The sequence below is a fragment of the Urocampus carinirostris genome, chromosome 4, assembly GCF_059441175.1.
Source record: "Urocampus carinirostris isolate Australia breed hairy pipefish chromosome 4, RoL_Ucar_1.0, whole genome shotgun sequence".
NCBI lineage: Eukaryota > Metazoa > Chordata > Actinopteri > Syngnathiformes > Syngnathidae > Urocampus > Urocampus carinirostris.
In genome coordinates, this window is record NC_142352.1 from 46,758,754 (window position 1) to 46,778,213 (window position 19,460).

A 19,460-nucleotide genomic window follows, 5' to 3' on the forward strand; every position below is an offset into this window, starting at 1 on the left:
CCATATGTCACTAGGTAACATTATTTTACTTAACCATACCATCACTCCCAATCCATTCTAAATGTATTGACCCTTAGCACTTGATGTCACATCGCCTTCCCTATAAGAATGATTGCCATGCAAGAAACACCCTAGTCAACAGCACTTGAATGAGCATTTAAGTTGAAACAAATACCCCAAACCACGACAGAATAATATAACAACGACTTTTTACGATGGTTATTTATTGCTCTGTGGTGGGCTGTGCGAACTGGCAAGGTTCTAAACCCATTTCTTTGTATCCCTTTTAATGAAGACAGAAGATGGTGATGTTTATCTGCCATCAAACAGAGGGACTTGTGGCAGCCCCCTATTCCAGGATTTGCAACAGGGGTCTCCAACGTAGTGCCCACAGGAACCAAGGTGCCCTCTAAGGACAGCTGAGGTTGAGGGGTCCTTGTGATTTTATCGTAAAATGTATTTGGTTGAGTCTGTTTAACGCTATTTTGAATATTTGACCTAACCTAATTTTGACCTGGTAATAACATAGTATTAACAGGTTAAGTTGCTGTTTTAGAAATTCATATAAATTAAGTCCAGTTTACGGTCTTTATGGAAAAATAAATATATTTAAGTATGTATAATTATTTTTTAACAATAAATTAAAATAATGGAATGATAATTTATTCTTGTATTAATCAAATTTATGTATTCATCTTTTTATTGATTTATTTTACAGGAAATACAACAAACTAAAATTTCAACTTATGGGTTTTATAAAGCGAATGAGCAAAAAGTGTTCATTTTTTTTAGCCAGCGATTCGGCTACCCTTTTAGCTTTGTCGCTAACTATCTTGCTACCTTTTTAAATATTTGGCAAGTTATCTAGCCCGCTTGTAACATTTTTTGAACAATTTCTTGCTGACCATTAACAAGCTAAATTTTGGGCTCCTTTCTAGCTAGCTGTTTAAGCTATCTACTGTAGTTGGCTTTTTACATTTTTTGCATGTTTTCTACCCAACAATTTACCTCTTTTGCTAGTTACCAAGCTTAATTTTGGCCTCCCTTTAAGCTACTTTATCTAGCTTTGTTTTTAGCTTTCCATCTGTTATTTGGATATTTGGATGGCTTTTCATTCTTTTTAGCTAGGTATCTAGTTCCCTTTTAGTTTTTTTTACCCCTTCACCTTTCCAGCTAACTATTAGACTACGTTTGAGCTATTTAGCAAGCCATTAACCTAAGTTTCTATTTTAGAAATGTATGAAACTGTGTTCCCCTTGCGCGAATTAGTAAAAAAAAGTACCTCTCTGCTTGAAAAAGGTTGGAGACCCCTGTTATACAATGTACGTTTGAGGTATTTCCCCAAAAAACAGTTTTGTGTGGACAGAAGTCAGACAGACTGGGCAATTTGGTTATATTTGTGAGTATGTCAGGAGGAAGGAGATGTGGGTTCGTAGCTAGCCCTGCTATCTTCAGTTTCTCTAAATAGCGCTCTTTGTGCTTTCCGTCAGAGTGACCCACTTCATACGACAGCCCCACAATATTGATCTGACTAGTCATTACCAATGGTTTTGGATAATATAGCTTTTTTGTTGTTGTCCACAGTGTACTGGCCTCACCCACGGAGAGTATTTTTTACTACGGTTTACTGCTGTCCATCATGGTGTCGTCGCATTTTTAGGTCATGTGTGTGCAAAGGGTCAATATGTATGAAGAAAGTATGTACATGCAAAAAAATATTCACAGGTTTGAATATGGCCCAGCAAGCCAAAGAACCTGGTGTGCGCTGTGGATGACAGTAGCTCTCACTTCTATTTTAGTTAATTTCCCACTTACAGTGGTATTTTAGTAACTCTGTATTCATTGAGACTCTATTCAGGGTGTTTCAATTTTTTGTTATATCCGTTGATATCAATAGCTAATTATGATAAATAAATGTTTGTTCCTGTACTAACTCACAAGCAGATAATTTGGTTATAAAAAGACAAAAATTTGGACTAGCCAATTAACTTGACATGCATGTTTTTGGAATGTGGGAGGAAACCGGAGTGCCCGGAGGAAACCCACGCAAGCACAGGGAGAACATGCAAACTCCGCACAGGAAGGCTGGTAGCTGGATTTGAACCCATGACCTCAGAACTGTGCCACTCACGTACTAACCACTGCTTCGCTGTGCCGCCCTTTAGCTATTCAAATGTATTCAAAATGATATAAAATATAAATGCAACACAAATACAGTAATATTTAAAAATATTTCTGAAATATATTTCAGATATATATATAATATTTATTTTATATATATATATATATATATATATATATATATATATATACAATTACAGTTATATTTTATTTGACTCATATTAACATGTATATACATTTATTTAAAAATCTTTCTGAAATATATTTCATATATATATATATATATATAATATTTATTTTATATCTATATCTATATATATATATATATATATATATATATATATATATATACAATTACAGTTATATTTTATTTGACTCATATTAACATGTATCTACATTTTTCACATTATTATGAATTCACTGATAATTATATATTATATAGTTATTTGTTACTCTAATCATTGATTCATTATCAATTTATTTTACTTTTTTACTGATCTTTATTACTAACTAAATTGTTTTGACCCAATTGTATTATTTGGACAGAAATTTGTATGAAACGATAGCTGTCTTAAAGTGCTATGTAAATTAAATATAGTTGAGTTGAAAGATTTTAGCAGCTAGCTGTAGTGACCCTAATACAGGGAACATCAACATGGTGCCTGTGGGCACCAGGATGCCCCCTAAAGTCAGTTGGGGTACCCGCTGACCTGTTCTCAAAATAGCTCTCCATTTTTGTGTCATTGTGATTTTGTAGTAAAATTATTTACAATAATTAACCTGGTAATAACATAGTAATAGTAATAACATGATACGTTGTTATTATAGAAATTCATATCAAACTTAGCGCTAATTTGTAACAAAAAGTAGCTCTCGGCTTGAAAAAGGTTAAAGAGCCCTGCACTGATAAACTGCATTGTTGGCAAAAATCTACAAAAAATAGATAATATCAAGTCGGGATACAATAATTGTAGAGTCTCAAAGGGCTGTCGGGCCCACAATTATGGCAGTTACAACATCCCCTGATCTCAAAATACGTCAAGCCCCGGAACAACTTTAAAATAAGAGCATCCTAAGGCATGTGTGATGATATTTCGTCACACGGAGGCATTTTTGTTGCATCAGAGCAATGAATCAGTACTTTGTGCAATGATCTACTAATCCTTTTGTGTTTGTGGGCTGCTATAAAAACTTGAGAATCTGCACAAAAACAGCAAATAATTGAGCTTTACTGCAAACCCACCCTCCCAAATCACGATCTGGTTAGTCACAATAATGCAAGTTTTTTTTTTTTTTTTTTTTTTTAATTCAAATCATTTATTTTATTTCATGCACAGGCCCAAAGACAGTGGTGGTGACGTGCCGAGTTTTACTGCATCCGTGCCCTTCTTGCAAGGCTTGGTAGGGACGTTATCTAGCAGCAAAACTATTTCATAAAATTGTGGCAACAACTGTTTTTATTCCTTCTTCTTTCTCCAAAAGTCACTGGTGGTGTGCAGGAATGGCAAAATGTGGTTACAAGATGTCGTCAACAAAGTCACAATGTGCGCTCTGAGTCTTCCTGCTCATCATCAGCTAGCAAGCCCCTGCAATCCCATCTATGCAATCAATGTTACGCAACATGTTCTCTTTATACGAGGTACAAAGAAAAGGCTTCCGCTTTTGAGTGCATTTATTCACTAATCTTCCAAAGGTATTGTGCAAGAAAGTGAAACAAAAGATTAGAATGAAAGCAAAAGCCGCGGGTCACATTCTTGTGCCGACCCAAACGTAGGCAGGCCAGAACAGTGTTAGCTATGCTCAAAAAGAAGAATGGTATTCAAAAAAAGGAGGTCAAAAGTAAAAAACAAAACAAATGGTCACGCAACAACCAAATGTCCAAACAAAACCAATCCTTACATACTGGTGGAAGACAGCAGAAATTATATGAATATGGTAACCAGGATGACAGTGGCAACAACCAAACACAGTCTGCAGTCAATATACAATCTTGGGATGATTAGGAACAGGTGTAGGAAGATTGGGCAAAGGTATGTCCAGTTCCACAGCCGGTTAGCGCCCTTTAGAGGAAGGTCACGTGCCATATCCTGACATTACTCCCCTCCCGAAAGCTGGATGCCAGACGACAAAACCTTCTCGCCACCAGGGCGTAGGCGGTCGAGGGTGTGTGTACTTCCTCGCTGAAGACCAGAAGTGGTTGAGTGACATTCACTTCCTTCCTGCCACCAGGACAAGCAGCCAAGGGACCTTCTCTTCGTCGCCAAAAGAGGGAACTGAAGCGACCTTCTCTCACCGCCAGGACAAGAAACAAGCAGCCGAGGGACCTTCTCTTTGCAGCCAGGACAGGAAACAGAAGCTGCCGATGGACCTTTTTCCCGCTGCCGGGATAGGCAACGGGTGTACAGCCGAAAACATTTTTGGGGAGTGAGACAGCTTGACTGTAAACTGTAGTCAAAAATGTGCCATACATATACTGGACAATAGTCAAGTCATTTTTATTTGTATAGCCCTTAATCACAAAGAGTCTCAAAGGGCTTCACAGGTTATTACACAGACTATATTACACAGACTATTTTTCAGACTATTATTACACCACCCCCTGCTCTGGAACCAACATGAGGGCAAGGAAATACTCAAAAAACCTCAACATGAGGAAAATGAAGAAACATTGAAAAGGGACCGCACATGTGGTATCCCCCTTCCAGGGTTACCACACAGCAAAGGATGTTGCAATCCCAAATAATACAGAGATGTTTTCCACGAAAAGTATAGGTTATTCATATGCTATAGAGTAGAAGTGAGTTTTAAGCTTAGATTTAAACATTTCCACCAAAGTTGCAGATCGGATCTCAGGGGGAAGAGCATTCCACAGCACCGGTGCCCGGATGGAGAACGCTCTCCAACCAGTACCGCTATGAAATTCAGAAATGGTTCGGCTTTGCGTGCATTAGAATAGGCTTTGCTCAATCAAATTTAGAATGACATGAAGATGTGTTGCATGAAATCGTTTTTTTTTCTCTGAGCCATACGTACTCATGACCAGAGCCATATATGTCTCGTGAGCCGTAGGTTCCCGCCCCCTAGTTTAAAGCACCAAAAACAACCTGAAGAGCTGTATTCAACTGGCTGTATTCAACTGACTCAAATACTGCCCCAAAAAATTTAAATTCTTTGACATACAACAACTTCTTTTAGAGAGACAGAAATAGTTACTTTCCCAAGTAACTCGTTGCTTTCACTATAGAGTAATTTAGTTACTAACTTAGTTACTTTTTGGGAGAAGTGAGTAACTATACATAATTACACTGTATTAGACCAATGAGCAAAATGAGTTATGTTTTTCCTCACCAGCTGACCAGGAGCCCATCCCCGGCACTTCCTCGCTAGATGATCTGAGCCAGAACAAACTGTTTGTGCTGCGTTTTGACGAGCACGACACCATGAAGCCCTACATTATTTTATATCCGGAATCTCAGTGGGAACAAAAATCAAGCGTCTTTACCGGAGAAGATGCCTGCAATTTCTATCTCCAACAAAGGTTTGTATATTGTCTTCAGAATTTTTCTCAATATTTTGATATGACCCGATCAGTAAGTAATTTTTATTATTCCTTTTTTTATTTTTCATTTTTTTGCAGAGCTTCGTCAATGGATGAGAGGCACAAAGCTATCACACAGACTTGGAAGCGACTGCGATGTGCCACCACAACATGAAAGCCTAACAGACAGCTTGCGCATTGTAATTATTATTATTTGACTAACAGATGTTGCTCTATTGCATATATATGGCTCTTTTCATGAGGACATATGGCACGATGATAAATGATTGCTTTTGCTAATTACACCTGTATTGTTGCGATTCTTATTTTACATTTCACCAAGTTTGAATCGCACAAAGCCAATGTAGCAGTGGATAGGCAAGTTCAGCTACTGTTTTTACTCAATGTGTCACACCAGTAGACCCAATCTTGGCTGTACGTTGCTATATGGAAGCTCATAGCTTATTAAATAATGCATCTTCACTGTTGAGACTCTTTATGATGAAACCCCACAAGACAAACTAAATGTAAACTCACAGAAACCAGTCAAGTACACATAGTAATGTGATTGGGTGAGCAGTAGAGGAAGGCGGAGCTATGCCACGGCTCAGTTCTCTCTGCCCACTACTGTCTGCACCAATGTAAATACATCCGTATCCTCATTTGCAGTATTTTGTGACATTTTTAAAAATGACTCTGCTTGAACCTTGTTTTGAAACAATTATTTATGAAAAAGTGAGGGTAAAAAAATGGGGCAGCACGGCGGCGCATTGGTTAGCGCGTGTGCGGCACAGTTCTGAGGTCATGAGATCGAACCTCCTGTGTGGAGTTTGCATGTTCTACCCGTGCTTGCGTGGGTTTCCTCTGGGCACTCCGGTTCCCTCCCACATTCCAAAAAAACCCCCATGCATCTCAGGTTAATTGGCCGGTTCAAATTGTCCCTAGGTGGCTCCAGCACCCCCGCGACCCTACTGAGGATAAGCGGTGCAGATAATGGATGGATGGAGTGTAAAAAATTTGCCTCAACTATTTCAAGTGATTGGGGGTTAGGGTTAGACAAGTTTAAAGTGGTATATTTGTTGATACGGGAAAAAAAGGCTCTGGCATTACTAAGTACCTATTCTTACAAGTTCTTATAGAAAAACATTTTAACGACTTGTTACAGGCAAACCAATGCTATTCATGTGAATGCTAATTTGTTTTACGGGATGAAATTACTTTTGAAATACATTTAACTCCATATATGGTAATGTCAACAATGTAATGGAGAAAAGTTGAGATTTAGATGTTCGTGTCCGATAGGAAACGTCATCCTGTAATGATGACGTAGTGCACACGTGACAGGAGCCTCCCCTCACTCGTCTGTGTCTCCATGAAATAAACTTGACTTTGTTGACAATTACAATGTTTTTAATGGAGACTTCCTAAGCAGTGTGCGGTACGACGCGTCAAATATTGTGTATGCCCTTCCAGGGAATTGTAAGTGAATGTTTAATAAATGTTCAATGCCTTTTCTTGAAGTGTACATTGGAACGGTTAGCGAAGTAGCCAATCTTAGCTAACTTGGAAGCTAGTGTTAGCTGACGTTAGACACGCAAAATGCTTCTAATTTAGCGCTGAGTTTCACATCGTTTGGCTTGGGACGTTTGGAATTCAACTTTGTTGCTCTTATGATTTGAAAATGAATGTGCCAAATGTGTTTTCGGGCGGAGGGACATTAAGGGATTTGTGTTGACAAACATGTCTGGCTAGGTCTTCCATGCTAACAGGTAAACGTCTCACCTGTTAAACATCATTCACGACATTCTTTGAACTGTACGTACATGCTCATCAGATTTCGTAATCGCTGTTAATAATCTCGGTGAATTTTGCGTCGGTGACAGCCCATAACTAATGAACTTATGTTCTTTAGATCGGGGAGGTCACATCATTAACGAGCGGAGAGAACACTGGGATCAGCAATGCCTTTGCTGTTTCTGGAGAGGTTCCCATGGCCCAGTCTGCAGACCTACACGGCGTTGACAGTGGTCCTGCTGGGGGGCAGCATTTTCAGTGCTTACAACACTGTGTCTGACCCCGGCTTTGGGTCTTTAGAAGCAGATGAGTCCCCAACACCCACGGATGTGGATCTGGGACATGTAAATAAAGAAATAAGTAATATAGACCTGGCAACCACTGTCTTGTGGTATCTGGTGACAGACAGCCTCTTTGAGTGGGTGAGTCTTTTTCTTTTTGGCCAAAAAGTATTGTTAAGGGGGATGAGAGTTTTTCTTTCATGAGGCCCACTGTAGTGGTTGTTATAATTACTGGCGCTTATGCTATTTTCATGCAAGTGTAATGCCCTTTTTGCAACTGCAAAGGAAGATTTGGTTTTAATTGCTCTGATGCAACTTTAAAAAAAAAAAAAAAAGTTTGCTAATTGCAAAAATAATTTTACTCAACGACAGAAGGAAATCTCTGAAATATCACATGCATTTTTTTTTTGCACTGGTTACGAGGATGCAAGTAAATTCCTATCACCTTGGTAAGCAGACAAAACTCATCTAAAATGGCACACGGTGCATTTACATGTATTGCAGTCTGTAATTTTTTTTCACATTTTATCTGTTTTGCAAAGTATTGGTGTGCATTTTAATCAGTGCACAACGCAAAATGCGTCGCTCTAACTTTGAAATAAGTCTGCACAATTAAATAAACTAAATGAACAGATTTTTGAGATAGAAAATCAGCGAGAGCTATATAAATCATGACAGGTGTGTCCTGGCAAGAAGTTGGCCCATCTCGTGACACGATTGCTACTGAAGTAGATTATTGTAAATTATGATAGTGTAGTAAAATTTTGAAGAGGGTTGAATCGGGCCCCCAGGCCAGTGCTAAAACCTTAAGTGGCATAATCAGTTAAAATGATGATGATGATTAGCTGCATTTATATAGCGCTTTTCAAGTCAATGACTTCCCAAAGTGCTTTACAATGTGCTCCATATTTCCCAATAGCGGCCTTGCTGCCATGTAAGGCGCTAACCTGCTTATTGGGGGTATTAGGGGTTCAGAGTCTTACCCAAGGACACTTCGACATGTAACATGGACGAGCCGGGATTCGAACTGGGATCCCAAGACGAGCGCTCTACCTCCTGAGCTACTGCCGCCCCTAAAAGGATCAAACTCAAATTTGCTTGCTTTTTGTCTTATATTTACAGGTCCTTGTTAACACGTTCTGTTGCTCTTTAATGTTAATTGCAAAAATGATCCAGTACGTGGTGTTCGGCCCGCTAAGGGTCAGTGAGAAACAGGTGAGTTTTCCATATAGACACCCAAATCTATTCACAAACACGATAACTCGTCATCTTTCAACTTGAACCCCTTTAGCATCTAAAAGACAAGTTCTGGAACTTCATCTTCTACAAGTTTATATTCATCTTTGGCGTCCTGAACGTACAGACAGTGGATGAGGTTGTCATGTGGTGTCTGTGGTTTTCTGCACTGGTTTTTCTTCACCTCATGGTGCAGCTTTGTAAGGACCGATTTGAATACGTAAGTTTTTTTTTCTTTTTATCCCTTGCTTGATTTTGTACACATATCATTTTATGACAGACTAAGGACGCAGCCAACCTTCTCTGGAAACAACAACAAAAAAAAAACCTAAAGGTCAATGTACTGTATGTTAAATTAACAGCAAAAGTCCAATGAGCAACTCAGTTGGACAGTTGCATTAACACTCTCAAAATCAACAATTAATGAATTGTTCTGAGGGCCTTTAACTGTTTCTATCAGAAAAAAAGTGTTTCACCTTCACATAGAATGATGGCGGTTTCTAGTTTAATGTCAACTATTTCAAAATATATAGTTTGCTCATAAGTGAGAAAATGTAATGCAAGCCGCGTGAACAAAACATTTATGCTGCCTGAAATTAAGTTTATCATGCAAATGACTGCATTGTGTTTGATGTGTATTGTTTGACTATCCAAAACATATACATCGTTTTAAGGTTTTTCTTTCCCAGAAGATTTAAAGTTTCCATATTTCACTAGATTTTCAATGTATACAGCAGCTTATCTGTTTTTTAAGACACCCTCAGATTGGCGTGGTTTCCAAAGCCATCATATGATACAGTGTTTTCCGCCACATGATACAACAGCGTGTTGCACTGTAGCAAGGGAAAATGTATTAGTTATCTGTGACTTTGTGATGCTATTTATAGCGTTGATTGGCCATCTCCAGCCTTACATGGATCCCTGGAGGGGATTTCTTTTACTTCTGCATCTAAGTAGCTACAAAACTTAAGTTAAAAGCTGCAAATATGATTTCTGCGAGAAGATGGCGTCAGCAAGTAGAATATTTTGAGGTTACGGACACCACCTTTAGGGAGGCTTGGCTTGTATGCGATCTAATGTTTTCAGTTCACCTGAGTGCCAAGTCTCTATACTTGCATACCAATAATTCAATTCACAATTGTAAGAGAAAAAAAACGTATCCAATTATTCAAAGTACGACTAGAGAGACATTTCAAAAGCTGTGTTTAAAATATGGCATAGAGACGATAGTTGGTGTAAAATACTGACACGTTTTAATTTTTAATTTTCAATCAGGGATTCTGATCACTTAAGCTTCCTTTTTATTACTGTTTGTTCTTGCAGCTCTCCTTCTCACCCTCCACTCCGATGAACAGCCATGTGCGAGTAATGTGTCTACTGGTCTCCCTTGTGCTAGACTGCTGTGGTTTGGCAGTAGTCTGTGGTCTGTTGGGGGCATCACATGGAATGCACACACTTTCTTTTATGGCTGCAGAGGTACTTTTAGCGTATGATTTTTACCTGCGTGAGGCAGACTTTTGTTTGTTTTTTATTTTATTCCTGCCTCCTTTTGCCCTCAGTGTCTGATGGTGACTGTGCGGACGGGACACGTCATCATGCGGTAAGTCTTCTTGAAGTCTCCTTAGGCAAGAAAGCACATGTATGCACCAGTTCAGCATGCGATGATGTTGCAGCTGCACATTTCGGATGGGCTTGGCAGAGGTTTATCAGTCAGTCTTAAATGTTTTCCTATAATTTTCAGAACTGTTTTTGTTCAAAAGAAACTATATATATATATATATATATATATATATATATATATATATAGGAATAAGGGGAAAAGCCATACAGCAAGATCCTTTTTTTTCACAATACGTTACCCTGAAGCAAGATGAAAAAATGACTGGTGTAAAGTCCTCTGGTCACTATAGTCGAACGGAAAACAAACTAAAAGAGATCACTCGAAAGACTGACTATGAGCCAGAAGCTACTCAATTCCTGTTACAGTCATTCACTTATTTTGACTCCTAGTCTGATCCGGCATAAAAACATTTCAGAATTTATTTATTTATTTTAAATTTTCTTCATTCCATTTTAGACGATGCACTGCCATCTTTTTATTAAAGTACTTCATTCCACCGTGAAATATGCCCTGTTGGGCACGTTACTTTAAAGAAGTAATTATTATAGTTAATCACTACTTCATCCAAAAAGTTAGAGACTTAATTACTGTATAGTAAAAGTAACTATCAAGTAAAGTAACTATTTCCATTTCTTAAAAAAAGATGTATGTCAAAGAATTTGAAATTTTCTGAGTAGTATTTGAATCAGTTTAATAGAGAAGAACAAACAGAACTGTAAACTATTAATTGCACCTCACCTTATGAATCTACAGAAAAAGATAAACTGCAAAACAAATTCTAACCTTTTTATACTCAACCAATTTAAAGTCAACAACACAGAATCCCCCCAAAATGCATAGTGAACAATCCTATGAGAAAATGTGCGTCTCCAAGGGTACCAGCGTCTCCAAGGCTACCAGCTGTTCAGTAAATACTAAATTTTTAATCACAATCCAACTATATGGTAGTCGCTATTATTGAATGGTGACATATTCCGAAAGGGCATGACATAAACTCAGTTGAGAACGGAAAACAGTGCCGCTGTGTCAGGTTTGCGGGGGCAGCCCACTGTTGGCGTTCTGCAGCCTAAGTAACGCACCGCTTTTGTCTGTCGGTAACAGCGAAAAAGACAGTCAGATTACCCCGCTACCGTAAAAATAACGCTATTACGCAACAGCGTTATTCCCAGCACTGGAAGTATGTAGTGATTGCATTTACTGACTTATAAGCATGGTTATATTACAAATTAAGCTTTATTATACTACATTTGACATTATTGGATTAGGTTTTAACATCCTTGCATTGACAATACTTTTCATCTCTTGACATGTTCTCTCTTGGTTCCCTCATTTTAGATGCTCCATACACCTTTGGGACCTGACCCACCCGGGAACATGGGAAAATAAAGGAACTTATGTATATTACACAGACTTTGTTATGGAGTTGGCAATGCTTTTCCTGGATCTCATGCATCACATTCATATGCTTGTGAGTAAATGGGAGGAGGTAGATATGCATCAGCTCATCGTCGTGTAGTGTTCTAATTTTCTCGAAAATCCGTCCCATCAGCTTTTTGGTAATATCTGGCTATCCATGGCAAGCTTGGTCATCTTCATGCAGTTGAGGTATCTCTTCCATGAGGTGCAGCGCCGTATCCGCCGACATAAAAACTACCTTCGTGTCATCAACAACATGGAGGCCAGGTGAAAATATATTATACTGGTAAAAGTAGAGTTTGATTTTATTTACATTTTAATACACTTGAACAGATTTGCAGTTGCCACTGCAGAGGAGCTAGCAGCAAATGATGACGATTGTGCCATTTGCTGGGATGCCATGGTGACAGCACGCAAACTTCCCTGTGGTCATCTCTTCCACAAGTGAGATTGATTTTCAAATTGATTACAGTAATCAGCGAATCCAGTTTTTTACTTCTGATTATTTTTCGCCATCAAGTGGATGTTACAAAATAATTGAATCTACACATACCACAGAATTCCAGTTGAAATTATCAGATTTTAGAAAAACACAACAAGAGTTTTTTTATGTGACTTTCATTGTTTTTGGCGTTTTATATAATATTTCACCCTGCGGCTGGCTGGCAACCAGTTCAGGGTGTCCTCCGCCCACTGCCCGAACATAGCTGGGATGGGCTACAGCACCCCCCCAACTCTAGTGAGGATAAGCGGTGCAGATAATGGATGGATATCATATTCACCTTAAATCAGCAAAGTATCGATACTGCAGAAAGTAAATCGTGATACAGCAAAGGGATAACAGTATATCGTACTTGAGTGTTTTCAACGTCTAAAATATAGCTTCTTTTGATTGCAGCTCTTGCTTACGCTCTTGGCTAGAACAGGACACCTCGTGCCCCACTTGCCGCACATCCCTTAACATCAATAGCGAAGGCGAACAGGCAGGAAGCCAGCAGCAGGGGGCCCACATGGAGGACCACAATGGTGCTGCTGCAGCCGCGGCAGATCCAAGACCACATATCAATCAGCACAATCATTTCTTCCACTTTGATGGTCGGTTTCTGTGTACAAAAACAGGGTTTCTCTCAATGCTTGCTGGTCTCATTACCTGAGGGATTTTCTCACAGGCTCACGTATTGCCAGCTGGTTGCCGAGTTTCTCAGTGGAAGTGATGCACACCACTAACATCTTAGGGATAGCTCAGGCTACCAACTCCCAGCTGACAGCGATGGTGAGTTTTGCTTCCCAAGACAAAAGTTGTACGCTGACAAATATTGTACCCGTTTGTGTGTGTGCGTGCGCGCGTGTGTGTGCGCGTATGTGTTTACAAATTCACTTCTGCCTTAACAATTTCTCAGTTCTGTGGTTTTTGTTTTATGTATTTTCCACCAGGCCCATCAGATCCAGGAGATGTTCCCACAAGTGCCCTCTTATCTGGTTATGCAGGACCTCCAGTTGACCCGCTCTGTAGAGGTCACCACTGATAACATCCTGGAGGGACGTATCCAGGTGCCTTTCCCGCCACCTACACAGGTTTGTCAGCTGTCACGTTTGGAGAATTAGCACTTTTGCAAATGCATACTATTTATTTTGACACTTAACACATTTTACACTGTTACATATATTTATATTTATATGTTCATACCAGTCTCGTAAGTATAGGAGTGGCCATTGTTGATTTTATTTATTTATTTATTTATTTATTTATTTATTTATTTATTTATTTTGCAGACTAAAATGTTTATTGTGGGAGATAATTTACTTAATGCCATTATACCAGCTAGTAGTTAAAATTGTTATTTCATATTAGACATGAAATCTTAATCGAGTAAATTTTTTAAATTTAATTTTTCTCACACATGGTTACAAAAACATGCCGTGCTTTACACACTAAAGTAGTCATCAACTTCTTAAAGTTAAATATTTAAATATCACTATATTTGCAGGCCATAGAGCGCGGTGCACTGCAGGTGAGTCTCGCATTAGATGAGCAAGCGGGGCCTAGTGGAATTGCCAACGCCGCCGCTGACACCAGCGAGCCAGACAACACAGAAGCTCGAGGCGGTCGCTTCTCAAAGTCCGCTGAGGAGAGGCAGACAATGTTAAAGCAGCGTAAAGAGGAGCTGATCCAGCAGGCGCGCAGGTACACGAGGAGAAGGGGGAATGATGACCATTGCATCCCGGTGCCCGATTTCTATCTTTACAAAAAAGCATGTCATTGTTAAGTATCTTTGCTTTCTTCCTTTGATTATTGAGTAACTGTAAACATTAATCCATAACAGTTGTACAAATTATACAAATAATAGATTTGAATTTAAAGCGCCTTTGACCCCCAAGGTCCCTGTACCCAAAGTAAAGGACACTCATATCAATAATAAAAAATAAGTACTGTATTTTCACGACCATAGGACGCACCATGTTAAAAGGTACGGTTTCAGTTGCTGGTTTTAATTCTGCATTTAACACATACATACGGCACACCTGATTATTGGGCACTGGTGTCCTCTGCTACGGTAGTGTGACATTTTTTTGGAGGTTTTAGATTACTCTTTGTTAATAAAAAAAGAATTCACATTGACACATACAGCTTCCTTGGAGAGCTACAAAGTCAGCACCTGTTTACTGAAAACACAACACTGAACTTCGACTCTTGCTCGGCTCACGTCATTCAACCGTACCTTATATTTTGCCTACAATACGACCGCCTTACAACAACACTCACAAGCATACAATTGTGTGTACTTAGAAATATAGCAGGAGCAAAAATGAGTTTGGTTTTGTTTTATTTAAGTATTAATCACAAAGTACTAACCATTTTTAATCATCATCAGGTGCAGGCATGGTAAAACACATGGATAAAACAATTTTTGGCACTCACTTTTTTTTTTTTTACCAGTAATTATCAATCAAGCCCATCAAAGTCCTCATCTTCTGTTTCTGTGCTAAATCTCCAGAAATGCAAGATTCATTTTCTTCGCTGTCCAGTCACTTTCTGTGCCGTACGGTTTCTCTGGAATGCCGACTTTTTCGAAAGCTCGAACAACAGTCCCGGCAGACAAGTTAACCCCAAGCATCTACATTCCATTTGAAAATTGCAGCGTTACCTGCCAGGCGCTGCCTTCCAGTCTTAATTCAATAATCCCATGCCGCGCGCACTTTTGCTTTGAACGGCCGAGTCGCACCAATGCTCAGCAGCTGAACTTCCACCCTTCACCCCGTAGCATTCTCATGGTGTTGTCTATTATGTCCCCTTTAGAACACACACAGGCCGCACAGCACTAAAAGAAATTCTAAGACATTTATGTGCACTCAATGTTCATTAATATATGGTTGATAAAAACAGATAAAAAAAACAAGTGAAGTAATAAAGAGGGGGAGTCATGTAAAACTTTTAAATTAGGTTGATGTATAAGGCTAGTCTAAAATGGTTAGTTTTTAGTCCAGATCGGAAGATGGGCAGGGCGGAGCAACCGAAAGCTCTGCTCCCCTTAGAACTGAGACAGTGGGTACGATGAGAGGGTGCGAGGAGGACGATCTGAGGGGGCTTGATGGCGTGGCATTGCTTAGGAGGTCGGAAAGGTAGGGAGGGACAAGGTTATGGATAGCATTAAATGTGTGCAGAAGGATTTTGTATGCGATTCTTTGTTTGATTCAGAGCCTCTCTCTCTCTCTATATCATTTTTCTGCTTTTTATACATACAGTACTTTCTTTTTCTGTCTTCCGTATTGAACTCCATTATTACCCAACACATATAGAGCCCTTTCCATGTTTGTCAACAAGTGTGACGTAGCCAAGCTGTGTGTGCATTATTGAAGCTGAATGTCAGAATTCATGTCTGTTTATAGCAGCCTATTGATACAAAAAGTTAGTAGATCATAGATGGGAATAGCCTAAAATAGTACAAAGTATGTGCTAGCAGCAAGATAGCGACCTCATTTTAGTCATCACAGTCAACAACAACAAAAACATTCTTTTAGTCGGTGCTGGATTTCTTCCTTTGAAGGTACTGGAAAACTTGTAAAATTGGCCTTGAATGTGTTTGAAAGTTTTTGAATGTGGCCAGGAAATAGGTGTATGAACTCTGTCATTCTGTGGTTGCATCACTTAACAGGAGATACCTGACCAAAAGTCCAGATGAGCGAGATGAGACTGCCATCCTGGAAGAAATGGAAGAAGAGTCTTTCACAGTTGTGGGTTCGACAAGGCTGAGGCGCAGATCCACAGCGGCTCCCGTGGAGAGACGCAGGCGGCAGGGCAGCGAGCCCTGAAAAGCCAGCATCGAACTTAAGCATCCGCCGCAAAGGCATGACAATGATGACAGTGTTTTGACTACCGCCCCACCTCGTCTAGTCGCTGGCCGCAGTCACTCATTCTTGAACCTGGCATCATCGATTGCAGCTAAACTACTGGGAGTGTTGCCTTCGCCAATGCTTCTTGCATACATGCCACACAGCGGCTCAAGCAGGCAGGACGCTACAATGTAGTGGGGCTCGCCGGCTGAGAAACTACAAAGAGCATGCGCCACATTAAGAGAAGCAAAACCTGCTCACCTGTTTTTTCTTTTAGGATTCTTACGTTTTTTTTCTTAAGAAAAAGTTAAAGAGAAGGCATCTTATGCAGGGGTCTCCAACCTTTTTCAAGGTGAGTTACTTTTTGTTACTAATCAGCGAAAAAGGGCACCCAGTTTGATATCAATTTCTAAAATAGAAACTTAGGCGTCTAGTTAAGTTTTTTTAAATAGCTAAAAAGGTAGTTTGATGGTTAGATAACAGGTAAAAAAAAAAACTAAATGGGAGCTAAATGGTTAGGTATATGAGTAAGCCAACTAAATAGCTGGATAAAAAAAAATCTAAAAAGCTAGCTAGAAAGCTAAAAATGTAAGAAAAAAGCTAGCTACCCATAAATTGGATTTCATTTTTTTTTATATTTCCTGTTAATCAATAAAAAGATGAATAAATACATTAGCCCGGTACATTAATATATTATCCTATTATTTTCTTAATTGCTTAAACATAATCATCAATACTTGAAAATGTTTCTTGTCCATGAACTGGAATTTATATATTTCATATGTAATTACTATGTTCTTACCATGCTATTACTAAGTTAATAATTAAAAGTTGTGTCAATACTCTCCAATAAACTATAATTTTACTAGAAAATTACAATGACTCAGCACTGGTGAGCTATTTACAGAACAGTTCCGCAGGCACCTCAATTGTCCTTTGGGGGCACCCAGATGCCCGCTGGCACCACATTGGAGACCCCTGATCATAATAATGTACTGGTGTGTTATTTTATGGATTTCAAATGTGAACTGCAGTAATTGTAGGCGTAGCAAATTTTTTTTTTGTTCGCTTCTTACCTTTATGTAAGAGAATGTCACTTTAGTGTTTTTCTGTCAGGACATGAATGTTATTAATGTGGCAGAATTATTGACGTGTCAGCAGTTATTTTCCAGCCATTGGTATTTAACCAGCAAGGGGAGTAAGGCATGTATATTTTCAGGGGGTTCTCATATTGTTCTGTTGTAAGCTAAAAACTGAAAGTATTACACATGTACAGGTGTAAAGGGTTTCCTTTTTCGAACCACATCATATTGATAAATTGTTTTTGTGGTATTGGAACCTCACGTTTGTTCTAATATACACTTTTGGTGCAACCTAAGACACATTTCGTCAGTGTTTACACTTTGATTTTAATGGTCTTATGTCAATTGTGTTATTTTTCCATGGTGAAACAGTTTACCTTTGTCTATTCCAGTGGTTCCCAAATTGGGGTCCACGGATCCCCAGGGGGCGACCAAAAGTCTTTCGAGAGGTCTGCAACACGATGTCTGAGAGTAATAATATTTTTCTGATCAAAAGATCAAACAAAAATTATCTTCAGTCTTGCTGTGTCTCACATCCTAACTATCCTATTTTGAGCCCAGCCCAGATGAGTGATTCAGGCAGCGGGCCACATCCCAGCCCTACAGTTCCATTAGAGTAGCAGAGAGAATATGCGTGGCACAAGAGGCATGAATGGACTTGAATAGTATTATGGTTGGCGCTACTTGATTGATTTATAGTCTCATCTCAAATGTGATTGAAGAGGTTAAGTAGAAGAGAGGACTGGCCATTTACGGTAACTTTCATGCAAGTGGTTGGAACTGTTCCCAAAACTAGTCAAATCATCCATGGAATACTCTGTTCTCTTCTTTACTACGTACACTTGTGAGGCGGGGTTTTCAACTCTATTAGATGTGAAGACAAAAAAATCTAATTTGTCTGGAAGCTAATCATGATATGACAATTGCCTTTTCCAGGGTTGTACCATGTTTTGATTTATTGTGCAAAAATAAAAAGCAAGCGCATGAGAGCCACTAAAATGGAGTTTTTCACCAGAATGGCATAGCTGTGCCCAGCACTACATTTTTGGCAAAAGTTGAGGTTGGGGGTCCGGGAGCTTTTCGATCGACTCACTGGGGTCCCGCCCAGGTTGACTTTGGGAACCACTGGTCAATTCAAATGGGTGTGGGTGAGGTACCAGCAAGCAACTTTCCACTGGCGTTTTTATGGTGGACCATCTGGATGTCATTTAAGTACAATTTAAGAGGTTTTACACATTTATACCAAAAACTGACAAAATTTGCCCATCATTTAAAAACTTGTTTGATGTACGGTTTGGGTGAATTAACAAATCATAGGATTTTTGTTTTGAATCACAGTTGTGTAACTTTTAATTTGAAATAACAATCAGAATTTGCATCAAAGGAAAAAAAACATTTTTGGAATAAGCTGTAGTTAAACTGACTACGAAGTTGGTTCTCTCATGGGTCATTAATCAAGTTTTTATTTAACATATATAACTCAATAAAAAGAAGAGTAGCTTCAGCTTTTCAGCAAAAAATGTTTTTTTTTTATTCTGGATGGAACTACCTTCATCAAACACGGTTTAAAACGAATTGTAACAACTCTAATGTGTGATGTAATGGTTTCACCACGTTTTAGCAGAATGGTCTACTTGCAGTCATTATTAACAACAATATTAAACATATCACTCCAGGATAAAAGTGTTATAAAACATTTTAAAAATATCAGATAAAAAAATAATGTTAGCATTAATAGGCAGGTATTTACAAAAGATTGACCTATGTCATAAATCAGTGGTGTCCAAACTTTTCATAAAGTGGGCCAGTTTTGGTGAAAATGTGTTAGGGCTGACTATTCAGCCTGGCATTCTTTGAACAATCTTTAATAAATTCCCCTTCCGTGAAAGGCTTGCGTAGCTTGCCTTTGTGGCATTTTCATTTTACTAGCAGGTTCTCTTGAAAAAGCACTGCTCCGCTGCTAGAACAGCTTCCTGTTGCTTCACCTTATCACAGCGGTCGTCTCCAGTTAGCTTGTTATAGTCAACATTTTTGTCTGG

General features: G+C 39.0%; 2 protein-coding genes and 1 long non-coding RNA gene across 11 annotated transcripts in view; 2 read left to right on the forward strand and 1 right to left on the reverse strand.

The window, feature by feature from the left end:
- wdr93 (WD repeat domain 93) overlaps nt 1-7,694 on the forward strand; it is a 20,442-nt gene extending 12,748 nt beyond the window's left edge. For 4 of the 8 annotated variants that reach the window (XM_088334722.1, XM_088334720.1, XM_088334726.1 and 1 more), the window contains exons 13-17: nt 3,459-3,522; nt 3,604-3,760; nt 5,473-5,659; nt 5,759-5,859; nt 7,572-7,694. In XM_088334722.1, the coding sequence (XP_088190848.1) occupies nt 3,459-3,522; nt 3,604-3,760; nt 5,473-5,659; nt 5,759-5,834 (484 nt within the window). In that variant the 3' untranslated portion in view covers nt 5,835-5,859; nt 7,572-7,694. Of the gene's footprint in view, nt 1-295; nt 403-3,458; nt 3,523-3,603; nt 3,761-4,350; nt 5,660-5,758; nt 5,860-7,571 lie in introns of those variants that run through there. The other 4 variants (XR_015850359.1, XM_088334724.1, XM_088334723.1 and 1 more) reach the window with 4 other exon arrangements.
- LOC148368018 (uncharacterized) overlaps nt 1-19,460 on the reverse strand; it is a 532,004-nt gene that overhangs the window by 265,569 nt on the left and 246,975 nt on the right. The window lies entirely within an intron of this gene.
- On the forward strand, nt 7,621-18,420 carry amfra (autocrine motility factor receptor a). Its single transcript, XM_088334718.1, has 13 exons — nt 7,621-7,875; nt 8,857-8,949; nt 9,026-9,190; nt 10,294-10,446; nt 10,530-10,570; nt 11,927-12,059; nt 12,141-12,274; nt 12,341-12,451; nt 12,906-13,102; nt 13,177-13,280; nt 13,442-13,582; nt 13,996-14,192; nt 16,162-18,420. The coding sequence occupies exons 1-13, from the start codon at nt 7,621-7,623 to the stop codon at nt 16,316-16,318; spliced, it is 1,881 nt and encodes a 626-aa protein (XP_088190844.1). The 3' UTR covers nt 16,319-18,420.